Raw genomic sequence first — 20,619 nt, 5'->3', positions numbered from 1 at the left:
TCATCTCCAGTATTTCTAATTGGTTCTTCTTTATAGTGTCAAGCTCTTTTGTGACATAGCTCCTGAATTCACTGAGTTGTCTATCTGAATTCTCTTTTAACTCGTTGAGTTTTTTTAATAATAGCAGTTTTGAAATCATTGTCATTTAGGTTATAGATTTCATTGTCTTTGGGATTGTTTTCAGTGTATTTGTTATTTTCCTTCTGTTCTGGAGATTTAATGTATTTTTTCATATTGCTTGATGGCATGGATTTGTGCCTCCACATAGAGATAGAGTTTAGTTGCTGCTTCCACTTGTTGCGACTTGTGTGGGGGGGCAGCTGTTTAGACTGCATCAAGCAGGAACCCTGTCAGCTGTTACTGACTGGACCTGGACCCCTCTTTGTAGTCATAGTGGTCCTGTCGGGTCCCTCGTTGGTTGTGGGGGCACTCGCAAGGGGGCCTCAGGCTGCTGGTGCCTACTGTTGAACCCCACTTAGACTTGCTCCCTCCTTGTGGTCTGCAGCAGTGTTGTGGGCTTTTCCAGCAGCCAGGAGCAGGATCACCTATAATTGCCACTTTGTCCCTAACAGAGCCCACAAGATCACACTTGTCCACTATAGGTCCCAGCAGAGCTATGGGTATCTTCTGCAGTCTGTCGTTAGCTCACCTAGCTGTGCTACTTTTGCACCAGGGCCTTCCCGCCTTGCGATTGCCAGTCGGGACCTCTCCACTAGTGCTGTGCAGAGGCTTTTGCTGAGGCTGCTGTAGGAACCTGGAGTTCCCCCCTGGACTATGTAGCCATTTCACCAGAGCTCCACTCTGCCCCATTCCACTCTCACGGGATCTCTGGGAGCCCCTTGCCTTGTCTGGGACACAGCCAGAGTCTGTGGGCCTGGCGGTGGCTTGTAAGCTGTTGCCTTGTGGGGAATTCTGCTCTAGGGAGCTTCCTGGTGTTCTGAATGCTGGGTGGGGCCTCCCTGCCAATGGCGACCAGAGGCCCTCCCTGCTGGGGTGATGCAGGACCCTGGAGCATCCCCCTGGGTCACAGAGCCGGGTGTTGCAGCTCCACCCAGTCCCCAAGGACATCCACGGGAAGTCCGGGCACCCCCTGCACCGACCCGTGTGCCGGAGACTGTGGGCCCAGCAGCAGCTTGTGGTCTGGTGCCATGCTGGGGAATCCACCCACCGGGAGCTTCCCTTTGTCCTGGATTCTGGGCGTAGACTCCCTGCTAATGGTGAGCAGAGGCTTTCCCTGCCGGGGATGTGTGGGACCCAGAGCCTCCCCCTGGGCCGCAGAGCCAGGCGCTGGATCTCCAACCGTGTCCCCAAGCACGTCCACAGGAGGTCCAGATGCCCCCTGCACGGACCCGCGCACTGGAGACCGTGGGCCCAGCAGCAGCTTGTGGTCTGGTGCCGTGCCGGGGAATCTGCCTGCTGGGAACTTCCCTTTGTTCTGGATTCTGGGCGGAGCCTCCCAGCTAATGGCAAGTGGAGGCCTTCCCTGCCAGTGGGTGCAGACCCTGGGGATTCCCACTGGGCTTAGGTGTAATTGCAGGAGGCTTGAGTAGGGCTGTTGTCACCTGTTTCCACCATCGCTCCACTGGTGAGTGCACACTCCCGCCCTTGGTGTGTGGCGATGCTATGGGGGTGTCTGCTGGAAGAGAGCCTCCTGCAGGAACTAAGCTGTCCGGGGGTCCGGGGTCGGAGACTTTTCATCTATTTCCACCTCCTCCCAGGGGAAGTCCGTCCACCTTCCGATGCATAGTAGCATGAGACTCTTAGGCATCTTGAGGTGCTATCTGGATATCCTCTGTTAATTGGTGAATGCCCAATTAGTTGTAGATTCGACGGGGAAGAGACAAAGAAGACCACTCACTCCGCCATCTTGGTCCTGCCTATTAGCACAATCTTATTGCAATTGTCCTCTTAATTGCGTTGGTACCCAGTGTAGCTGGTGCTAGGCTCAGGGGTGTACAGTTGTGATAGGCCTGAGGCCAACAAGGCTGATGTCACTTCTCTTAGAAGTGCAGCTGAGTAGGGCTAGCCCTTGCCATGGAAGCACTCAGTTGTTTCAGGCTTTGGAAGGTGGGGCTGATCCTTTTTATGGCTATTTGTGAAACACAAGTCTTCTGCCGCTGATAAGCCTCACCCCCCTCTGGACCATATACACTGTCAGCACAGTCCTGGTCCATGCACACTTCTCAACGCCCTGGAGCGTACCCCACTGCCACACTGCAGAGGCCCCCACCTCTGCCCCAATGCCCCCCTCAGTTCACCAGGTCCTCACACAAGCCCTGCCCCACAGAGGCAGACACCTTTGCCTGCCTGTAGAGGATCAAGGCACTCAGTCTGTTAGGTGGGGCCAGTCCCTAGGGCGGATTGCCTGCCCTGGCTGAACTGGATTAAATCTGTGCTCTAGTGGGTGTGGCAGACCCCTGGGCTAACAGCCCAAGGGATGCACCTCAATGGCCCCCACCTGTGTCCGTATCAGCACGCTCAGAACAACAGCCCCAACCAACGTCTCAGTCTCCAGAGAGGATCCTCCTCTCACCAAGATGCCCCCAGAGCCCGCCAGGTGAGTCTCATTTCACCAAAGGACAGTCAGCCTTCTCTTTGGTGATTTTAGGTTGCTGCAATGAGTGAGTTTGTGCATGGGCCCTTTAAGACCCGGATCTTTTTGGCTTTCGGCCGATAGCTTTTCTGGGGTGTCCTCGCTGCAGTTAATAGCCAGCAAAGCCAGACAGTAAGACCCCCCCCCCCCAGCTGGCTGAGTCCGAAGGATGGTTATAGCAGTACTGCCCCCGCTCCTGACCTCACTTCTCCAGGGAGGGCTGCGTACCTTAGGTTGGCTCCCGCCTGGCCAGCTGAGAAGCTCCGCTGCTCCCAAAGGTGGCTTTTTTCCTCTCTGGCCGGAATTACTTTCGTCAGGACTGTCCCTTGTTGTGGGGGTTCTTTTTATCCAGTTTTCGGTTTTCGATCCAGGGTGATTCTTTCTAAAATTGTTGTAACCTGGTTGTGTTTGTGGGAGGAGGCGAGTTCAAGGTCTGCTCACAGCGCCATCTTGATGAGAACTCCCCATTTGTAATTTTCAGTGTGAGTTTAGATCAGGTCACTTTGTGGGTAGGGTCAGGGCTCAGCCTATATCTAGGATGAGAGCTTACACTGCTACTGGAATCATGGCTCAGACTGTGGTTGGGATCAGGGTTCATCCTCTAGCTGTGATTAGGGCTCCCACAAATTAAAATTTTTAGAACAGAATAATGGAATACAATAGAAACAGGATCAGTAGGTTTTCAAAGGAGATTAAATTCTATACAGATGTTCATTTAAGACAGAGAAGAAAGGGAAAAGCCTTGCAGTACATTTGGTCCTGTCCGAAATGTCCATAACACATTTGGTCCATGTCAAAAGATCCTTGATGTCTGCTAACTTGGGGGCAGCAAAGAGAGTTTTTGTTTTTTGGGTTTCTTTTAGGAAGATTAGCCCTGCACTAACATCTGCCACCAATCCTCCTCTTTTTGCTGACGAAGACCAGCCCTGAGCTACCATCCAGGCCCATCTTTCTCTATTTTATATGTGGGATGCCTGCCACAGCATGGCTTGACAAGCTGTGCATAGGTCGGCCCCCAGGATCTGAACCAGTGAACCCTGGGCCGCCAAAGCAGAACGTGCAAACTTAACCACTGTGCCACTGGGCCACTCCGCAGAGAGTTTTTAAAAGTAGTTTTACTTCTGTTTTAAAAAAAGGTTAAAATTCCAGCTACAGTTTGATGAATATTAAGTTTTTAATATTCAACCTTCTTGATAGATTGAAGTATTAAATTTAAAATGTTGAAACCATAATACCTGAAAGCAAATATAGTAAAAATAAAAATATAATTTATCTAACTTTCAGATGGTGAAAGACTAAGCAGAAATCAAAAAAGAGAAAAAGGGATATATTTGAATACATAATAATGCCAAGCTTCTAGATGTCAAAAACAACATTAGAACACAAACAACCAGCTGAAAATATTTTCAAGACTGATGACAAAGTGTTAATTTCTGTGCTATGCACATATGCCATGGAAATAAAATTTTAAAACGCTAAAATTAAAAAAGAAAATAGGCAAAGTAAATGAGTAGAAGAAACACAGATAAATACATCAAATAAATTATGCTAGCAACCAAAGAAATGCAAAATTAAACTCCACATTTATTTAGCAATACTCTAGATATATATCACCCTCAGTATTGACAAGTATGTGCTGTTGTAAACACTCACACACTACTGAGGAAGAAATAAATCTTTACACTCTTTCTGGAAAGCCATCTGGCAATTTGTACAGAAGAGTTCAATGTGTTCTCATTCCTTGATCCAGAAATTCCACATCCAGGAATTTAACCTATGAATATAATTAAGGACACAGCACAGTAATGAATACATTATATATGTTGTGAAAACAGTGTACGCAATTTAGATGTTCAACTATAGAGCCTGATTTAAACACTAGCGGAGGTGGCATATTATTGCAAATTGTGTTTTTGAAGCATATTTATTGGCTTAGAACAATGGTCATGACATAAAGTGAGGTGAAAATAATCAACAAAATTTATATGTGCAGAGTGGTGGAATAACACGTGTGTAAATACAGACAGATAGATAATACATACATAGATGATAAATACTGGTAGAAAATACCTCAAAATATTAACAATAGTTATCACTGGATTGTAGGGTTTTAAATATTTTTCTTTTATTTCTCTGTACTTAGAAGATACTCTGAGATAATTTTTTTATCAGAAAGATGAAAACTATTTGCTATTTACTTATAGTTTTCTCTTGTCAACTGTATGAAAATTAAACTACTCTTTTTTAATGATTCTCTTCTAAATATTGCTGGATTATCCTATCTATCTACCTACAGATATCCCTAGATTATCTATCTATCTACCTATCTGTCTATCTACCTTTTTATCTATCATCAATTTGGTTTTTTTTAACTCTGTTATCCAGCATCTATCAGATGCAAGCATATCCTTTATCTCTACCAATCTCACCTTTGATATATAGATCAAAATTTGCTTTATTCAAGCTGCATGTGCTTGAATATCTCTGATTTTTGTTATTTTGAATGATTCACTCATAATACTTGAATATGTGAGTTTTAATCAAAGCTCTCTCTTAATATTTATTTACAGATGTCTTTATAGGTAAATTCTCTAAATTAGCTTGTGTACATGTACTTTGAGTTCCCAGCCCCACGATTGTGTGTTTCTCCATAGTTCCAGAACTCTTATCTAATTTATTTTATACTGCTTGAACAATTAATAGACGTTTTTGCACATACCAAATGTTTAATACATTTATATAGCTCATCTGAATATTAATAAATTAATATTATCAAAAAATTCTGTAATCAAAAGAGTAGGGAATGAGTTTATATATTGGATGTGAAACTATAATGTTGTCTGAGTCTGTAGAAAACAATTTCACTGAAGCTTCCTTTTATTAAAGTAAAATAAAATGTTCATTTTAAGTGCTATTCGACTCTCTGATACACTATCTTAAAATTATGTTGAAGTATAATCGTTAAATAATTTGCTTTGTAAGTTTTACATCTGAATGTTGGCTTAAAATTACACATTTGATAAATTACCCAATTCTAAATAAAACCTTCAAAATTCACGTCAGTGTAATATTTTCAGGAAACTGTGCAAGATATGGTCCCAAATAAGCTTGCACCTTGAAATAAAAAATTTTCCATCTCTGTCTGCTTATAAATGGGAGTCAATTTTAATGCCGATATTACAAAACTGAAAACCAATAAAATTAATTTTAAATACTGACTATAATAGTTTCCACATATTAAGCGTGCCACTACTGTTTATTTATATGCATTCTTTCATGAATCCTCCCACCAGTTATGAAACATAGATATTATTAATCTCACTTTGAAAATTAGGATTCAAGCTCTAAGGGATTAAGTAGTTTATTAAAAAGTTTCATTGCGACTTATTAGCAAGTTTGGCATTTCTTTTTTTTTGTAGGATGTAGAAGTTTATCACTCAGTCTACTCGATTGTTTATGAGAATGTTTATTGTACGACCCAAAGGCCATCTCAGTGAAGCACTTTGAGCCCCTATCTGTATATTTTGATCCACTCTCATGGCCACATTATTTTTCCCTCTAGTTGGGTGCAGTGACTTTGTGAGTACAAAGATCTCAGTTATAACATAAAATATGAGAGTGTGTATTTGGATATCCTACAGGAAGCCAGAGAGCAAGATTAGGGTCTCTGAGACTCAAGAATACCCTAAATAATCTAGAACTGAGAAACCAACAGTTCTTGAGTGCCTGTGTGCCACAAATGTTTCTGGTGTTACAAGTGGAAAAGTAAACAGACCCTATCCCTGCTCTTGAGAACGTTACAGGTAAGGAAACTCAGACACACAGTTAACAAGAGTGTTTGATAAATTTTCAATGGATGAGCATAATATTCTCTGTACAGAAATCGATAAGGGAAATTATCAACTATACCTCAGGTGGTCAGACTATGTGTACAAGTAGAGGACATAGCCAAGTATAAATGAAAAGAGAAAGGAATAAAGAGGACAGTAAAAGGAGGAACTTCTCTTCAACAAGACAATAGTAATAGGGCCTAAATGTAAGCCATAGAGTGGGATATAATATTTACAAAACATTAAGCTGACAAAAGACTTACATTGTAATGTGTAACAAACTCTTATGAATCAGTAAGAAAAAGATAGACAGCTCAATAGAAAAACAGACAAAGGAACATGAACCAACACTTCACAAATATCCAATATCATAAAACAGTTGTTTAATCTCATTAGTCATTGAGAAAATGCAAATTAAAACCACTACGAGATAGCTATACACTAAACTAAACTTAAAAAAATTAAAATTACCAACTGTTGGCACAAGTGTGAATTAACTAAAACTCTCCTACATTTATGGTAAAATGTAAACTGATACAATCGCTTTAGAAAACTGTTTGGCAGTAATCTAGCCTATCAAAACATGTGCATATCCAGCAATTTTCTTCTTATATTGAACACAAATGCATTCATGTGTGTAAGGAGACATGCGCAAGAGCGTTTATAGTAGCAGTCTTCATCACAGCGTATATTGGAAACAATCCCAAGTCCATCACCAGTCATGACAAAGGAATGAATGAAGTTGGGAATATTCGTCTAACGGAATACTGTACATCCATTAAAACAAACGTACTCACACTACACTTAATGATGTGCATAACTTTCACATGCATGCATATCATGTAAGACATAGTAATGAATGAAGAAAGCCAATAATAAAAGAATATTACTGTATGATTCAATTTCTATAAAATTCAAAACAAGTAAAACTGATCTATGATATTAGAAACCAGGTCATCTCTAGGGTGGAAGGAGTGGTAGCAATTGATGGAGTATAAGAAGTGGGCTTCTGAGATACAGGTGGTATTCTATTTCTTCATCTCAAGGATGTTTACATGAACGAAATATAACTTGATAATTCATCAGGCTATGAACTTATGATTTATGATGGTATCCCATATATTGTACTGCAATACAAAGTTTATTTTAAAAAAAGCAAGTTGTATATTGTTGCAACAAATATTCTTGTAAATACATCTCTGAACATATATCTTACTATTTATGTAAAATAAACAGCTCAAACCACAATCCTTAGATGTAAGCAAATAAACAAATTTAAAAGGCAAAGAGATTTAAAGAAGTGTTTTGGAAACAAGGGAAATGTTAGCAAAAAAGGTCAAATATGCAATTGAAAGGATATTTAAATGCACATTTTGAATACAACAGTCACAATACATAAGGTAAAAACATATATCTGAATAATTCAGATACATATTGGAATAAAGAGGAGTATCACATGCAAGGGGTCATGAAGTCTGCTCATGAAATAATAAAACAGGAGTATTTTTTGTTAGCTTCGTGAAGTGCTTTTGTTTGTTTGTATGTTTGTTTTAATGTGTGACATAAAGTTCCAGTGACCAGGCAGAAGCTGATGTGATTTTCGTGGGCCATGCTTATACGAGTATTCCACATGTGTGCTCTTTGCTCTCTCATTCTAGGGAGGATAATTATCAAAACTGTTTGGAAGACTTTGAAAAAATTAGGCATCGTGTATCTTGTAGCGTGTAAGCTTCAAAGATGGATGTAAATATTCCAGTAGTGTTTCTTCTGTGACAACATAAAACGTCTGAAGAAATGGCTTGGCCCATGTCACCCACCCTAATATTACATTTTTTGAAATGTTCACAGGAAGAGAACATTTCAAAATATCTGACACTTTTTCAAACAATTTGATATTTCTGCCACTTGAAAAAGCAAAACTAATCTAAGCAAAAACAGAAATGGTGGCTTGGCCCCTTAAGAAAATGTGTAACTGTATGTGTCTATACAAAAGTGTGTGTGAACATGTTTGATTTGTCCTTCCTTTCCGTGTCAGTTAATATTCAGAAACAAACAAAAATCTGGCAAAACATTTTCAAAGCTTCTGGGAAAATAGTAGATTTACAAATATAAGATGACAATAACAATGGCCACCAAATTTTCTTTCCATAGTCTAAACCTCACTCTTTTGCTAAAGGAAGTGTATAACAGATTTAAAACACAAATTGGATATTAAGAGTTTTTTTTTTAAAGAATATTGAAAAATAGAAGTGTCTAAGTATAAAGAACACAAAGTTAATGAAAGTAATTTCATAGTAAGTAAATAATAAATTCAGTAATTTAGGTATTAAATTATATAGTTTGCTAAACTTTCAAATTACTTAATTACCAGTGCTGGAATGTATTTATAGTTGATGGTGAAGTTTTTACTATGTTGACATAACTATCCTCTTTCTAAATACTATGATTATTTTTTAATTAAAATATAGATGACAAATCTAAGCAATGATGAGTCTAATATTATATAAATAGAAGAGCAGACATTTGCAACAGTCAAAATTAAGAATTATAGTAATCGAAGATAATATCCAAGTTTGGCTTCTATGCCAGAGACACAGTGATTCTATGAGCTCAATTTACCCTCCCAGGGTTGTCTCCAAATATATTCTTTCTTGGGTTTTCTACTATAACAAGGCAAGACTTTCTATAGGCCACTCTTGGAAATTGTTCTAATGATCTCATTTAATTTAAAATACTTTAGCAGGTTCAGTGTAATATTATGTGTGTGTTACTCATATGAAGACATCACTCCAACGCTGAGTTGAAGGACATTTAGAATTTAAACAGTGTTTCTGTTATCCAGTTCTCAGCCAAGGCTGGAGGCTTTACTAATCAATCTACTAAATGTCCAACATGGATTTTTATTTTTAAAATTTACTGCCCCATTGACTTCTATGACAAGTGCTAGATATTAGTTTCCATTGGTGAAATGAAAACTACTTAAGATATAAGGATTGGCTAAAATTTTAGAGACAGTCTACCCATGCATGAAACAGATTTAAGAACCAAATGAATTATGAACCATTTTAACTTTAGGGGTGATAGCATAGGCTAAATCCTAAAGCTCTATGGACGATGACTCTTGTTTGTCTGATTCTAGCTAAAATGGTGACGGTATCCTCCCCCTGAAATCGCAGTGTTTCCCTTGAATGTACCTTTTATGCAAGGCAATAGTTTAGACACCTAAACCAACAAAGAGCTGGCACTTCCTTAAACCTACAGAACAGTTTTCTTAATATTTTATTGCTTGCTAAAACATTTTTATTTATTATGTATAAATAACAGAATTGGGGTTGAAACTTGCTTTCAATCTGGTTGTAAGTTAGTTGTAGAAGGAGTAACTAATCCTCACTCACCTCAAAATTCTACTTACCTATGGTTATCTTCCTAGAAAAATTTAGCACTCGAGCATAAAACATTGTCTTAGGTCAATTCAAAAGAGAAGGCACCTCTCCAGAAAAGCTAATGAAGATGAAGCATATATCCCTGGTGGAATAATCTTGGGTTTTATAATCATAGAATCACACAGTATTTCTACTGAAGACAATCTTTTTGTTATTGTTTAATAGTTTCTATGAATATCCTCACAATATGAATCTCTTTACACAGACCTAATTCATTTTAGGGGTGAATCACCGTTACTAAATATGTCAGGGAGTTTAACACTGATGGTTCAAACAGCAGTGAAATGCAAGACTGCTATCTGATACGCTTTAAATGTACACCCATTAGTTGGAACAGAATTCAGGAGACGTGACTTCTTCTCAAAGAAAACAGGACTGCAAAGAAAGCAGATTTGCTTTAGAGGCAAGACACCAAAGAGCTTTCCAGTGTTTGTGTGGCTTTTTTATGTGTCTCCTGGGATTCAACCTGATTAGGAAAATATGTTGAAAAGCGTCAGTCCAGGCTGTGGGTTGTAAACACAAATAGGTATTTTCGTCCCGCAAGCCAATAAAGCTTTAAGTAAAGAGATAATTAAGGCAATTATACTATGATGGAGGAACAATTTGATCCTTTCTTAAGGATACCCAAGCTTATCTGAGCCATGGGTGAATTTCTAATTTCTTCAGCATATTTTTCCTCTACAATCCAAATAGTAAAATTAGAATATAAGAGAAATGAGGGGGAAAGGAGAGGAATAAGGAGCGGTAACTACTATCCACTTGGAGAGAATCAGTTCTTCGAGAGAAGTGCATCTCTGAATTGCTTGCCTTTTCACAAGAACTGTGAAGTTGTTCCGGCAGCGACCACTGCTGGACTATTTCCTTAGTAGAGGGTACCACAAATTCTACTTGAGAGTAGTGATCTCTGACCAGATTGGATAATTCGAAAGAATACAAATTGAGAAAAATATATTAAATATATAATATTTGCCAAATCTCATAAATAATTATGTGTTCTTTCTATAAAATTGTTGCTTATTCTAAGGAATTGTTTCTCTCTGGGTTTTTCTTGCTTATATGTATACTCTTCCCATACCTGGTTGCATCTAATATAGAGATTTTGGTGGGAGAGAAAAGTGCAAAAAATGATGCATGTCATTAATGTTTCTCCTAATAGATATGTTTTTAATTTTCTAACTCTGAGTTAAATGCTACTTATCTTTATGAAAAATTGTATTAAATATTTAACAGAATTATCCTAAACAAAACACAGTGTCCTTTAATGATATGTATTACTAATATTAAAAATTCTTAATATTCAAAGATCACAATCTACTTGGGAGGTAATCTTAGAAATCATTATCTGAGAATTTTTTCCTTTCTCCTTTAAATCCAGATTTTCTGAAAAACTCATTAATGGTAGCATAAGAACAAAAATGTTCTGGGGCTGACCCAGTGGCATAGTGGTTAAGTTCCCATACTCCACTTCAGCACCTGGGGGTTCACAGTTTCAGATCCCGGGTGTGGACCTAGCAGCGCTCATCAAGCCATGCTGTAGCGGCATCCCACATAAAATAGAGGAAGATTGGCACAGATGTTAGCTCAGCAACAGTCTTCCTCAAGCGAAAAGGGAAAGATTGGCAACAGATGTTAGCTCATGGCCAGCCTTCCACGGCAAAAAAAAAAAAGTTCTTAAGTTGCTAGTCTTTATGGGACAAGACAAAGGTTTAGTCCTAAGTTATTTAAGACAACTATACTTCTTCCAATTTTTCAGAAACTTATTGAAGCTTTTACCAAGAGAGTTTATTTTATTCTCACTAGTGCAATTTATTTCTTTATAATATTAAAAATAGTATAGAATATAGTAACTACATAGTCAAACAGAACTGAATGGCTTTAAATAAATATCTTTCATCCCATCTATCCTTACTTCCAGACCCACTTTCTTGAGATATTTACATTTTGCTATTTCTGTTTTTAATTCTGATGATTGCCAACATAACTCTAAATGGTGCACACATTTCTTTTCATTTCTTCAGTTCTCACTATATGATATTTATTAATAACCAACTATGAAAGATGAGGAATTTAATTAGCACTTCTCCCTCCCTCTTGGCTTTGTTTGCTGTGTTAATTTTAGTTTCTCTATTGTTTATATAACTTTAAATAATATGATTAAAACTCCATCGCTCATTCCAATAACTTTAGATAGTATAGGAAAAGGGTTTTAAACTACATAACTAATTACCAAAATTAAAACCACTTGTGTGTTAGTTACTTAGCAGGTCCACAGAAACAAGCAGATGAAGGTGATCAGCAGGGATGCCCTGAAAATCATGGTCTGCTCACTTTTAGAGCTCAGATTCAATTTTTTTAAACTTCTAGGAATGTAATTAAGTAATTTCAAAAAACTGGAGACCATTTAGGATCCCTTGGTTTATTTCCCTAACCGTGGGAAGTAGGATCAGATTCTGGAAAATACTGCATTGGAAATGCCTTCTGACTGTCTGAGTAGAACCACACTTTTGGGAAAGCTACTGTAGATTTAATTAGTTAAACCAGGACTGAAGAAGCTTAGCCGTAAGCTGACTTTGGCTGATATAGTCAGATTCCTTTGAGAAATGACTAAGAGCTAACCAACCAACATTCAAACATATGCGCTTTAAAGGGCCTCAGATTTTTTTCAGCTTAGGGAGAAACACAGGTATTACATAAGAAGTAAACCGGCTATTGGGAAGTTACATGTGTATATGTGTGTGTGTTTGTGTGTGAGAGTAGGGGAAGGAGATAGAGAGCTGTGGGGGAGATGGTGAGAGAGCAAAATGGAGAGAAAGACAGAAACAGGGAATGGGGGAAAGTGTTTAGGAAGAGTGTTGTATTGTGTGAGAATAACAGTACTCACCTGAATTTAATGGAGTAATTTTGATATTGATTTGACATTTTCATGGTTCCAAATCCACATTTAAAGAAGTGAATGGAATATCATGTTACCCCTACCAAGAGCTCTTGATTCTTAGGAAAATTTTGATAGCATTTATACCACTGAGAGCCCATTATGATTACGAACTCAACAGAGCCCCTAAGATGTATGTAAGCTCCAAATTATTGGTCAATGATTATCTTTACTATTACAACCTCAATAGCTTAATATAACTTTATAATACACTTAATATAACTTATTAATAATATAGCTTAATAGCAATCAAAATTAAGTATTTAAGTATTGTACATAACAGTTTAATATAATTGTTCTTTTTTTATTGCATGCCATCACTATTCATTTCTGCTGAGATTAGAAAGCACTGATTTTGTATGAGTATGTGATATGTTTCGAGGTTTATTATTTGAGAAGAAATAATATAAAAGAGCACTGCAGTAATTCCTTAGAATGTGAAGTTGCCAGATATCGAGATAGACTTTATTTTCCCTTAGAATACCACTTATGTATTTGGAATGAGGGTGGCAAAGACGTAAAGCAGTATTTCTCAAACTGTGTTCTAAGGGTATTGGTTCAAGGAGATGTTAATGGGTGATTCTAGAAAATGTACAAATAATAGCCCCTTCTTAGACAGTCATCATGCAAATTAGCACATTTAAGTCTCTGAAAAGAGCTGCAGCTCAATAGATTAGCTTTTGAAACTTTATTTAATACCGTGTTTCCCAAGCTTAACTGTGCAGAGTGCACATTTGTTTTTTCAGCATATGTGATGTCATACAGGACAGGGATCAACAAGCTGCACCCTACTCACCACTGGTTTTTGCAAATAAAGTTTTATTGCAATGTAGTCATGCCCACGTTGCTTTTGTGTTGCAATGGCAGAGTCAAGCAGCTGCAACAGAGACTGTACGGCTGGCAAAACCTAAACATATTTATTATCTGGTCTTTCACTGAAAAGTGTTTGCCAATCTGACAGCAGAACAAAATGCCACAGGACATCAAATTGGGAAACATTGACTTACAGAAATGTATTATGATTTTAAATGAAATCTTCTTGCAGATCCTTATAAGTTAAATGTACATACCTGCATGATATGTAATTAATTTTAACCCTGTGATATTTTCAATGATAGGGCTTTGATTTCTATTGAATTAAAGTATCCATTTTTAAAGCTTTTGTTTTAACGTAATCAATTTCTGTGAAACTTTAATACATGACTTAAGAAGAAAGAAATACAAATACTCTTACAAATCTCGTCTAAAGTCAAAGATAAAAACCGTACTTGGGGGGCTGGCCCCATGGCCGAGTGGTTAGGTTCCTGCACTCCGCTGCAGGCAGCCCAGTGTTTCGTTGGTTCGAATCCTGGTCGCGGACATGGCACTGCTCATCAAACCACCCTGGGGTGGCGTCCCATGTGCCACAACTGGAAGGACCCACAATGAATAATATACAGCTGTGTACCGGGGGGACTTTGGGGAGAAAAAGGAAAAAAATAAAATCTTTAAAAAAAAAAAAGTACTTGGTAGCATTGTATTTCTTTTGATTAAATCATCTAGAGAAGATTCAACATTTATTGATATCTTTCTTCTAAAATTTATTGATATCTTTCTTCTTTGCTTTCCTTTTAGGAGAAATTTCTGATATAAAGTTCTGTGTATGCAGTTACAATGTCATGTCGTTTTGACTTTGAGGACACCTTGCTCCCACTTCAGATTCAAAGTTAACTAGTCTGAGGTGTTAAAATACAAATTATGAATTTTGAAACCTGATTTTAAGTACTGGCTCAGAGGTTATCTAGCTGTCCAAACTGTAATAGCTGAATGCCAATTCTCCATGAGGTGTTAGTAATGAAGCTGAACTAAACTCTCTGAATTCTTTTCCAGGAAGAACTGAACCCCATCATCGTTACTCCACCCATCCAGGCCATTGACCAGGACCGGAATATTCAGCCACCGTCAGATAGGCCGGGCGTCCTCTATTCCATCCTTGTTGGTTTGTATCTGCTAACATTTTACACTCTCAGTTGTCGCTCTAGAATCATGTAGAAAAAAGTTGTATCGAATCAGAGGTAACATCTTTAATAGCAAAGAATTTCTTCCGGGAAATTTTTATTTTTATGTATGAATAAAGTAAAAAATAAGACATTTTCTTCCTCAGAATTAGATTCAGTGAAATGTGTAGAAGAGCAAATAGGAAAACTTTTATTGAAGAAGCAAAACAACTTTAAAAATAGGATATTAATTTACCTATCGGTAGTGTTTTTTGTATCACCTTGGAAAGAATTCTTTAAGAAACTATGCAAAAATCAGTTGAAAAACTTACAGTTTGCTCTACTAGTATTTTCTAATTGGTTAGATGTAATTACGTAATTCTGAAAATACATGACTGAATTAAATAAGGGCTCTTGGAGCCATATGGGAGAACCAGAAGCATCATGACTAGCCCAAGGGCCCACAATACATTATACCCTTGGCTCATTTTTCCTTGAAAAATTCACAGACGCTGTCTAATCCATCCTTGTGCAGATACCGCTAATTGTACCAAAAGCAAAAATGATGAGAATTTGATTATGCTACTCTTCCCAAATTGCTTTTGCTAAAATATGGACGTTGCTGATTTGCATGGTTTATAGTCTCTAGAGAGACAGATGTGTGCGAGACAGACCATACATCTCTTAATGAAGAAGGTGTTGCTTTTGAAGTGTGCTTGAAAATAACTTCAATGGAACTCGACATTATCCTCAATCCCTTCCTATCCCCATGGCTCCAGCCTGTGTGTATGCACACATTCATAACAACACCACAACCTACAGACATTAGACGGATTTCAAAATATGACACTATATCCTACTTAGAAATGCTGTCTGTAAAGAAAATTCAAGTAATTCTGTTTCAAGCCTTTGGTCTCTAGAACTACACATGTATCATAAGCCAGTTGCACAGATTAGACTATCACATTTTTAAAAAGCTCTTATGAACATAGGCATAAGCCTCTTTTAAGTCAAGAGGGACATTGGCATAGATAAAAGGAAATAGGCATTGTTCATTTCATTAACTTAAGGCTTGATGATATGTCAATCATTGTGCGAGATGCTGTGGATACAAAGATGAGAGATAAATATTCTAAGTTAGGAAGGGGTAGAGTGTATAGTTAGAAACATATCAAGAGATAAATTAAAGCATATAGTTTTAAGCACTATAAGTAAAGTACAAGCCACATATCATATGGCCTCATGGGAGAAGAAGGCTAAGAATTTCTAAGAGAATTGCTGAGGAGGAGTTATTTTGAGAGAAAGACTAGAGTTTCTAGGTAGAAAACTGGAGAGAAATTATCTATATAGATGATTCAGTATGTGCAAAGTCCAAAGGATGAAATTTAAAGACAGTCTTGGGGAAGCATGCTGCTCAGAGTGGGCTGATAACCATTGGTATTCCTAAGTTTCTTTCACTTTTAAAAATTACATTTATTCTTTTTTTTCAATAAATGAGCACCTACTCTGTGGGGCAAGGTGATTTCTCACTTTGTAGAGCTGATTTTCTGGCAGCAGAGAGAGGCAATAAACAATTAATATAACAAATAAATAAAGAAATGCACTCATTATAAATAGTTGGTGGTCAGTGCTATGGGAAAAATAGAGCTGGATGAGTGGGACTGGAAGTACAGAAGGGGTGTTGCAGTCTAAGTTGCGGTATTAAATAGGATGATGGGGATATGCCCCATTGAAAAGGTGAGTTTTGAGCAAAGTCTTGCAGAAGTTGAAAGAATTAGCCATGTTGATGTCTGAAGGAAGAGTTTCTAGGCAGAAATAAAAGCTGAGCTTGCCTGGTGGGTTTCAGAAACATCAAAGAGGCCAGTAGCATTGGAGAGGAGTAAGTGTGGGGGATGTAGAAAGAGCATGTAAGAAGGACTCAGAAAATCTAGAGTCTTGCATACTGTTGATATACTTTGTCTTTTACTCAGTGAAATGGGGAGCCAATGCAGGAATTAGAGTAGAAAAAGACATCATAATGTTAAGCTCCAACTTTAGGATGATAGATATAACCTCTAACGCTAACTTTGCTTTCCTAGCTAAATTAAATAAAATGATATTCTTTCCTAGTGTTTACATTTCTAGAAAACAAAGCATTGTAGAGGTTGAGAGTATGGTCTCTGAAATTGTACTGTCCATGTTCAAATCCTGACTTTAACACTTACTGGTCATAATAATGTTAGGCAAGTTGTTAACCTCTCTGCTCAGATTTCACTTCTTTAAAGTGAGGTTGATCAAAATAGACCTTTCTATAAAAGGGTTTTGAGGATTTGATCTAATATATGTAAATACGTAATAGTGCCTGGAAAAAAGTTAGCATTCAATGAATGTTAATTGATGTTGTTATTACCATTAGGAAGAAAAATGAAGCGTGTTTCCCAAGTCACAGAAGTCTGGTATGAATAGAAGCACAACTCCCACCCCCACCCCCAAATAGGATTTCCATGGGGCTGACTTTATTTCCTTTGCTAGAGCTGTTTGTTTTCCTTAATTGAATAAAATAATTCTGAATGCATATATTCCTTAGAGGTAGTTTTCTCAGTTATCATGTGGAGAGCTCTGCTGCTCTCACACTTTTTGATAGTCTATTTACTACATACGAGGATGTGGATGCTAATGTACATGAAAAGATCATCCAAGGACTTCTGCCAACCTCTTCACTGGTCCTACCATCACTATCATCAATGGTGGAGTTATTGTCACTGCCATTGATCACCTCCAACAACCTAAGCCAACCCTACATCACCTTGATCCATTATTTTCTTTGGTGTGTCCATTGGCTTTCTTTGCTGAAAAATGATATCATCATATCTGTGGGGGCTGGGATTCACAGGGATAATCTAGTAAAGATACTCACAGTATAAGCAAAACCAAAAAACCCAAAATTGGCTCCTGTTTTAAAATGGAAATTGCTTTATCCCCAAATGGGGTGACTTTTTGGGGGGAGGTAAGTAAAACTGATGATCTGCCCAACCAATCCGACCAATGTTCCTTTCATGTCTAACTATTAGGAGGATGAAATTTTGGTTTAAGTTGGAGCATATACTGAAGGGAAAAAAGATCACAATAAAATCTCAACTGATAAATACGAAATAGAACTTTCTGGTGAACCAAAATTTTCCATCAAACAGACATAAACTTAAATGGACTGAATTATTTTTATTTGGGTACTCATGATTTCACAAACATTGAGTTATAATGTTAAGGAAGCCCCTCAAGACTGTTATTCTCAGTACAGTAAAATCAGTTATATCTTCAAGGAAGTCTCTCAAGATTGGCATACTCAGTATGACAAAATCATAGTAGATATAAGGTTAGATAAAAGTTTTAGTACTTAAAGGATGTATCCCAGGTGAAGTCATTGACAACAGTCCAGTAAGGACCTCTGAAAATGTGCCCTTCTATAAAAGCAGTGAAAAAAATGGTGAAAAAGTCAAACTGAACTCTGATCATTAATTGCAGAGTTGACCAAGGCTTACAGCAATCCAGGGAATATTTTTTCAAGAAAAACAGCTGAATCTTATAATAACTTCTTTTCTTTGAGCTTTGTGGCATTTTTCACTTTCCTGAGTGTCATTGCCTGCTCTTTTGTTCAGCAGCAGCATTAAAAAATGACAGCCTAACATTTCCAAGGTAGCTTGGCAGCCATTGGAAGGGGGCAGAACAAAACTGGAACTCTTTCAAAGCCTCATTTCCAAAGAATTGTCACGTGACCTGGCTGGCGATTCCCTCAAGAGCTCACATAAAATGCTACTCAGATCTCAACCAGAGCAAAAAGCATTCTTCTTGGGGTGCATTTATCAAAAACAATTGCAGGCAAGTGTTTTAACTTTGTCACAGAGTGAAGTGGTGGATAACAGTTGGGACAAGCAGTAGGTTAGCCAAAAAGCTTAAAAAGAAAATTAGGGATTAGAGTCTCTGTAAAATTTTGACATATTTCTAGGAATCTAGAAGGACAATAGCAGGAATAGTGCTGTGTATATTCTCAGAAAACACCTGAGAAGGCTTTAAGCTTTCATCTGTGGTGATCCTGAGTTTCTGCAAAGCAGAAAGATAAGTCTAAGATGGAGTTATTGAGGACTAAAGATGTAATCCAACATGCACAAAGTGCTGCTCAAAAAAAGCCAGATTTCTTTCTTCCAAGTGTGTAAAAAAAACAAAGAAAGTATGTATACGTCATTCAGAACCATCCCAATTTGAAGATCTTAGCCAGAGAATAGGAGAAAGACAGTGGTATTCTGCCTTTTTGAACCATCGAAGTGCCATGTGATGCATGACATTAGAGTTTCACTTAGCCTTGCTCACAATTTGTAGGGATATATTGAACTAGTGTATGGGAAAATCATATTAACAGTTATCAAGCATTGTTCCAGCGCTAAGTTAATTAACACAGGTAAGATAAAATACATATTTACTTCTAATACTAAAAGATGTTCCACTGACTTTTGATGTTACTTTTTTAATATTATGTATCTATTTTATTGCTGCCATAATTTCTTTACCTCTATAAAACTGCATATGTTTAACTGATTAACACATAATATCTTTATGGCTCAGGTATGTTTTAATGGAGAGAAAAATATAAAACTTAAAAATCCACACTTGATAAGAAAAAAAATTATTAAAATTCTTTGATCTTCCTTATCATACCATTTTTCTTTGGGCATTATGGAAAAAATTGAGAGTTAAAGAGTGGATGGGAGGGTCTCCTTTCCTCCATTTCTGAGGTAAATATTGCTAGTGATTTCCTTTGAACACAACAGAAAATTGAGATGTTGGATTAATTTTGGAGATTAAATACATTCTTTCCATCAGGTCTTACCTCCACCATCCCTAGTCCCTCAGCTTATGGCTAATCATCCTACTTGGCATACAATTGTTTATGTTATGGATACAGGCACATTGAATTATTCCAGTGTCTTATTTAAATTATGAGAGTAATAGCTCTTAACTGTGTTTATTGCATGTTTATGGATGAATTGATGATTGATTCCTAGGGAACATTAAAATACAAGTAAAACTTTTGTAAATATATCATTAGTTCACCATCATTAACTACTGTCTATTAAACGTTATGGAGAAGATGCAGTGTACATATTTTTTTAAAATGATAAATTTACAATAATTCTTCATAAAACAATCTTTGCTTTTTCAAAATAATTATATAACAGAAGCCCATGATGCTAAAAATGGTCCTTGTCTAAGAGTTAAGGAGAAATTATTATATGTATTTTACTGTTATAACCTAATAGTAAAGATCCTGATTTTGAAGGCTGTCCATTTTTCAAGACAAATTTGTGTTCAGTTTTCTTCTCCATTCTGTTTCTCAATGGAAAGAATAATGTATGAGGTATTGATAAAATCCTATGATAAGCTTTCATATCGGTAATAATTTCCAAAAGAGTAACTTTTCAAAATTACTTGACAATGCCATTGTGAAAAAATGACTGAGCTTTAAAAGTGGCTTTTGAGAATGTGAAAATGGCAGCTAGTCTTGTAAATCCAAGATAATGTGCATTTGTTTATAGAAGGACAAGAGCAGACCTTCCATCTAGAGAGTTAAGAATTACAGAAAGTTATGCAAGAAAAGTCTAGGTCAATTTGAGAGTTCTCAGTTGGCTTTTCCTCAACCATTTTAAAGTCAAATTCATTCAACCTACAGAATCTTAATACTTGTTCTTAAATTGAGGGGAATACCTTTATATTAAAATATTCTTTATCCAGATATCTTTTGAGATTGTGTTCCACATTACTGTAATGTAAAATATTAAATAATGAAAAGGGAGCATTGAGCACTTAATTACAT

At 37.3% G+C, this 20,619-nt stretch overlaps 1 protein-coding gene across 5 annotated transcripts in view; it reads left to right on the top strand.

The window, feature by feature from the left end:
* Positions 1-20,619, top strand: part of PCDH15 (protocadherin related 15) — a 1,592,394-nt gene that overhangs the window by 1,237,767 nt on the left and 334,008 nt on the right. For all 5 annotated transcript variants that reach the window (XM_070487986.1, XM_070487962.1, XM_070487971.1 and 2 more), the window contains one exon: positions 14,668-14,776. In XM_070487986.1, coding sequence (XP_070344087.1) covers positions 14,668-14,776 — 109 coding nt within the window. The remainder of the gene's footprint in view (positions 1-14,667; positions 14,777-20,619) is intronic.

The sequence above is a fragment of the Equus asinus genome, chromosome 2 (genome assembly GCF_041296235.1).
Source record: "Equus asinus isolate D_3611 breed Donkey chromosome 2, EquAss-T2T_v2, whole genome shotgun sequence".
Classification (NCBI taxonomy): domain Eukaryota; kingdom Metazoa; phylum Chordata; class Mammalia; order Perissodactyla; family Equidae; genus Equus; species Equus asinus.
Note: the sequence above shows the minus strand (reverse complement) of the source record. Positions and strands in the feature narration are given on the sequence as shown.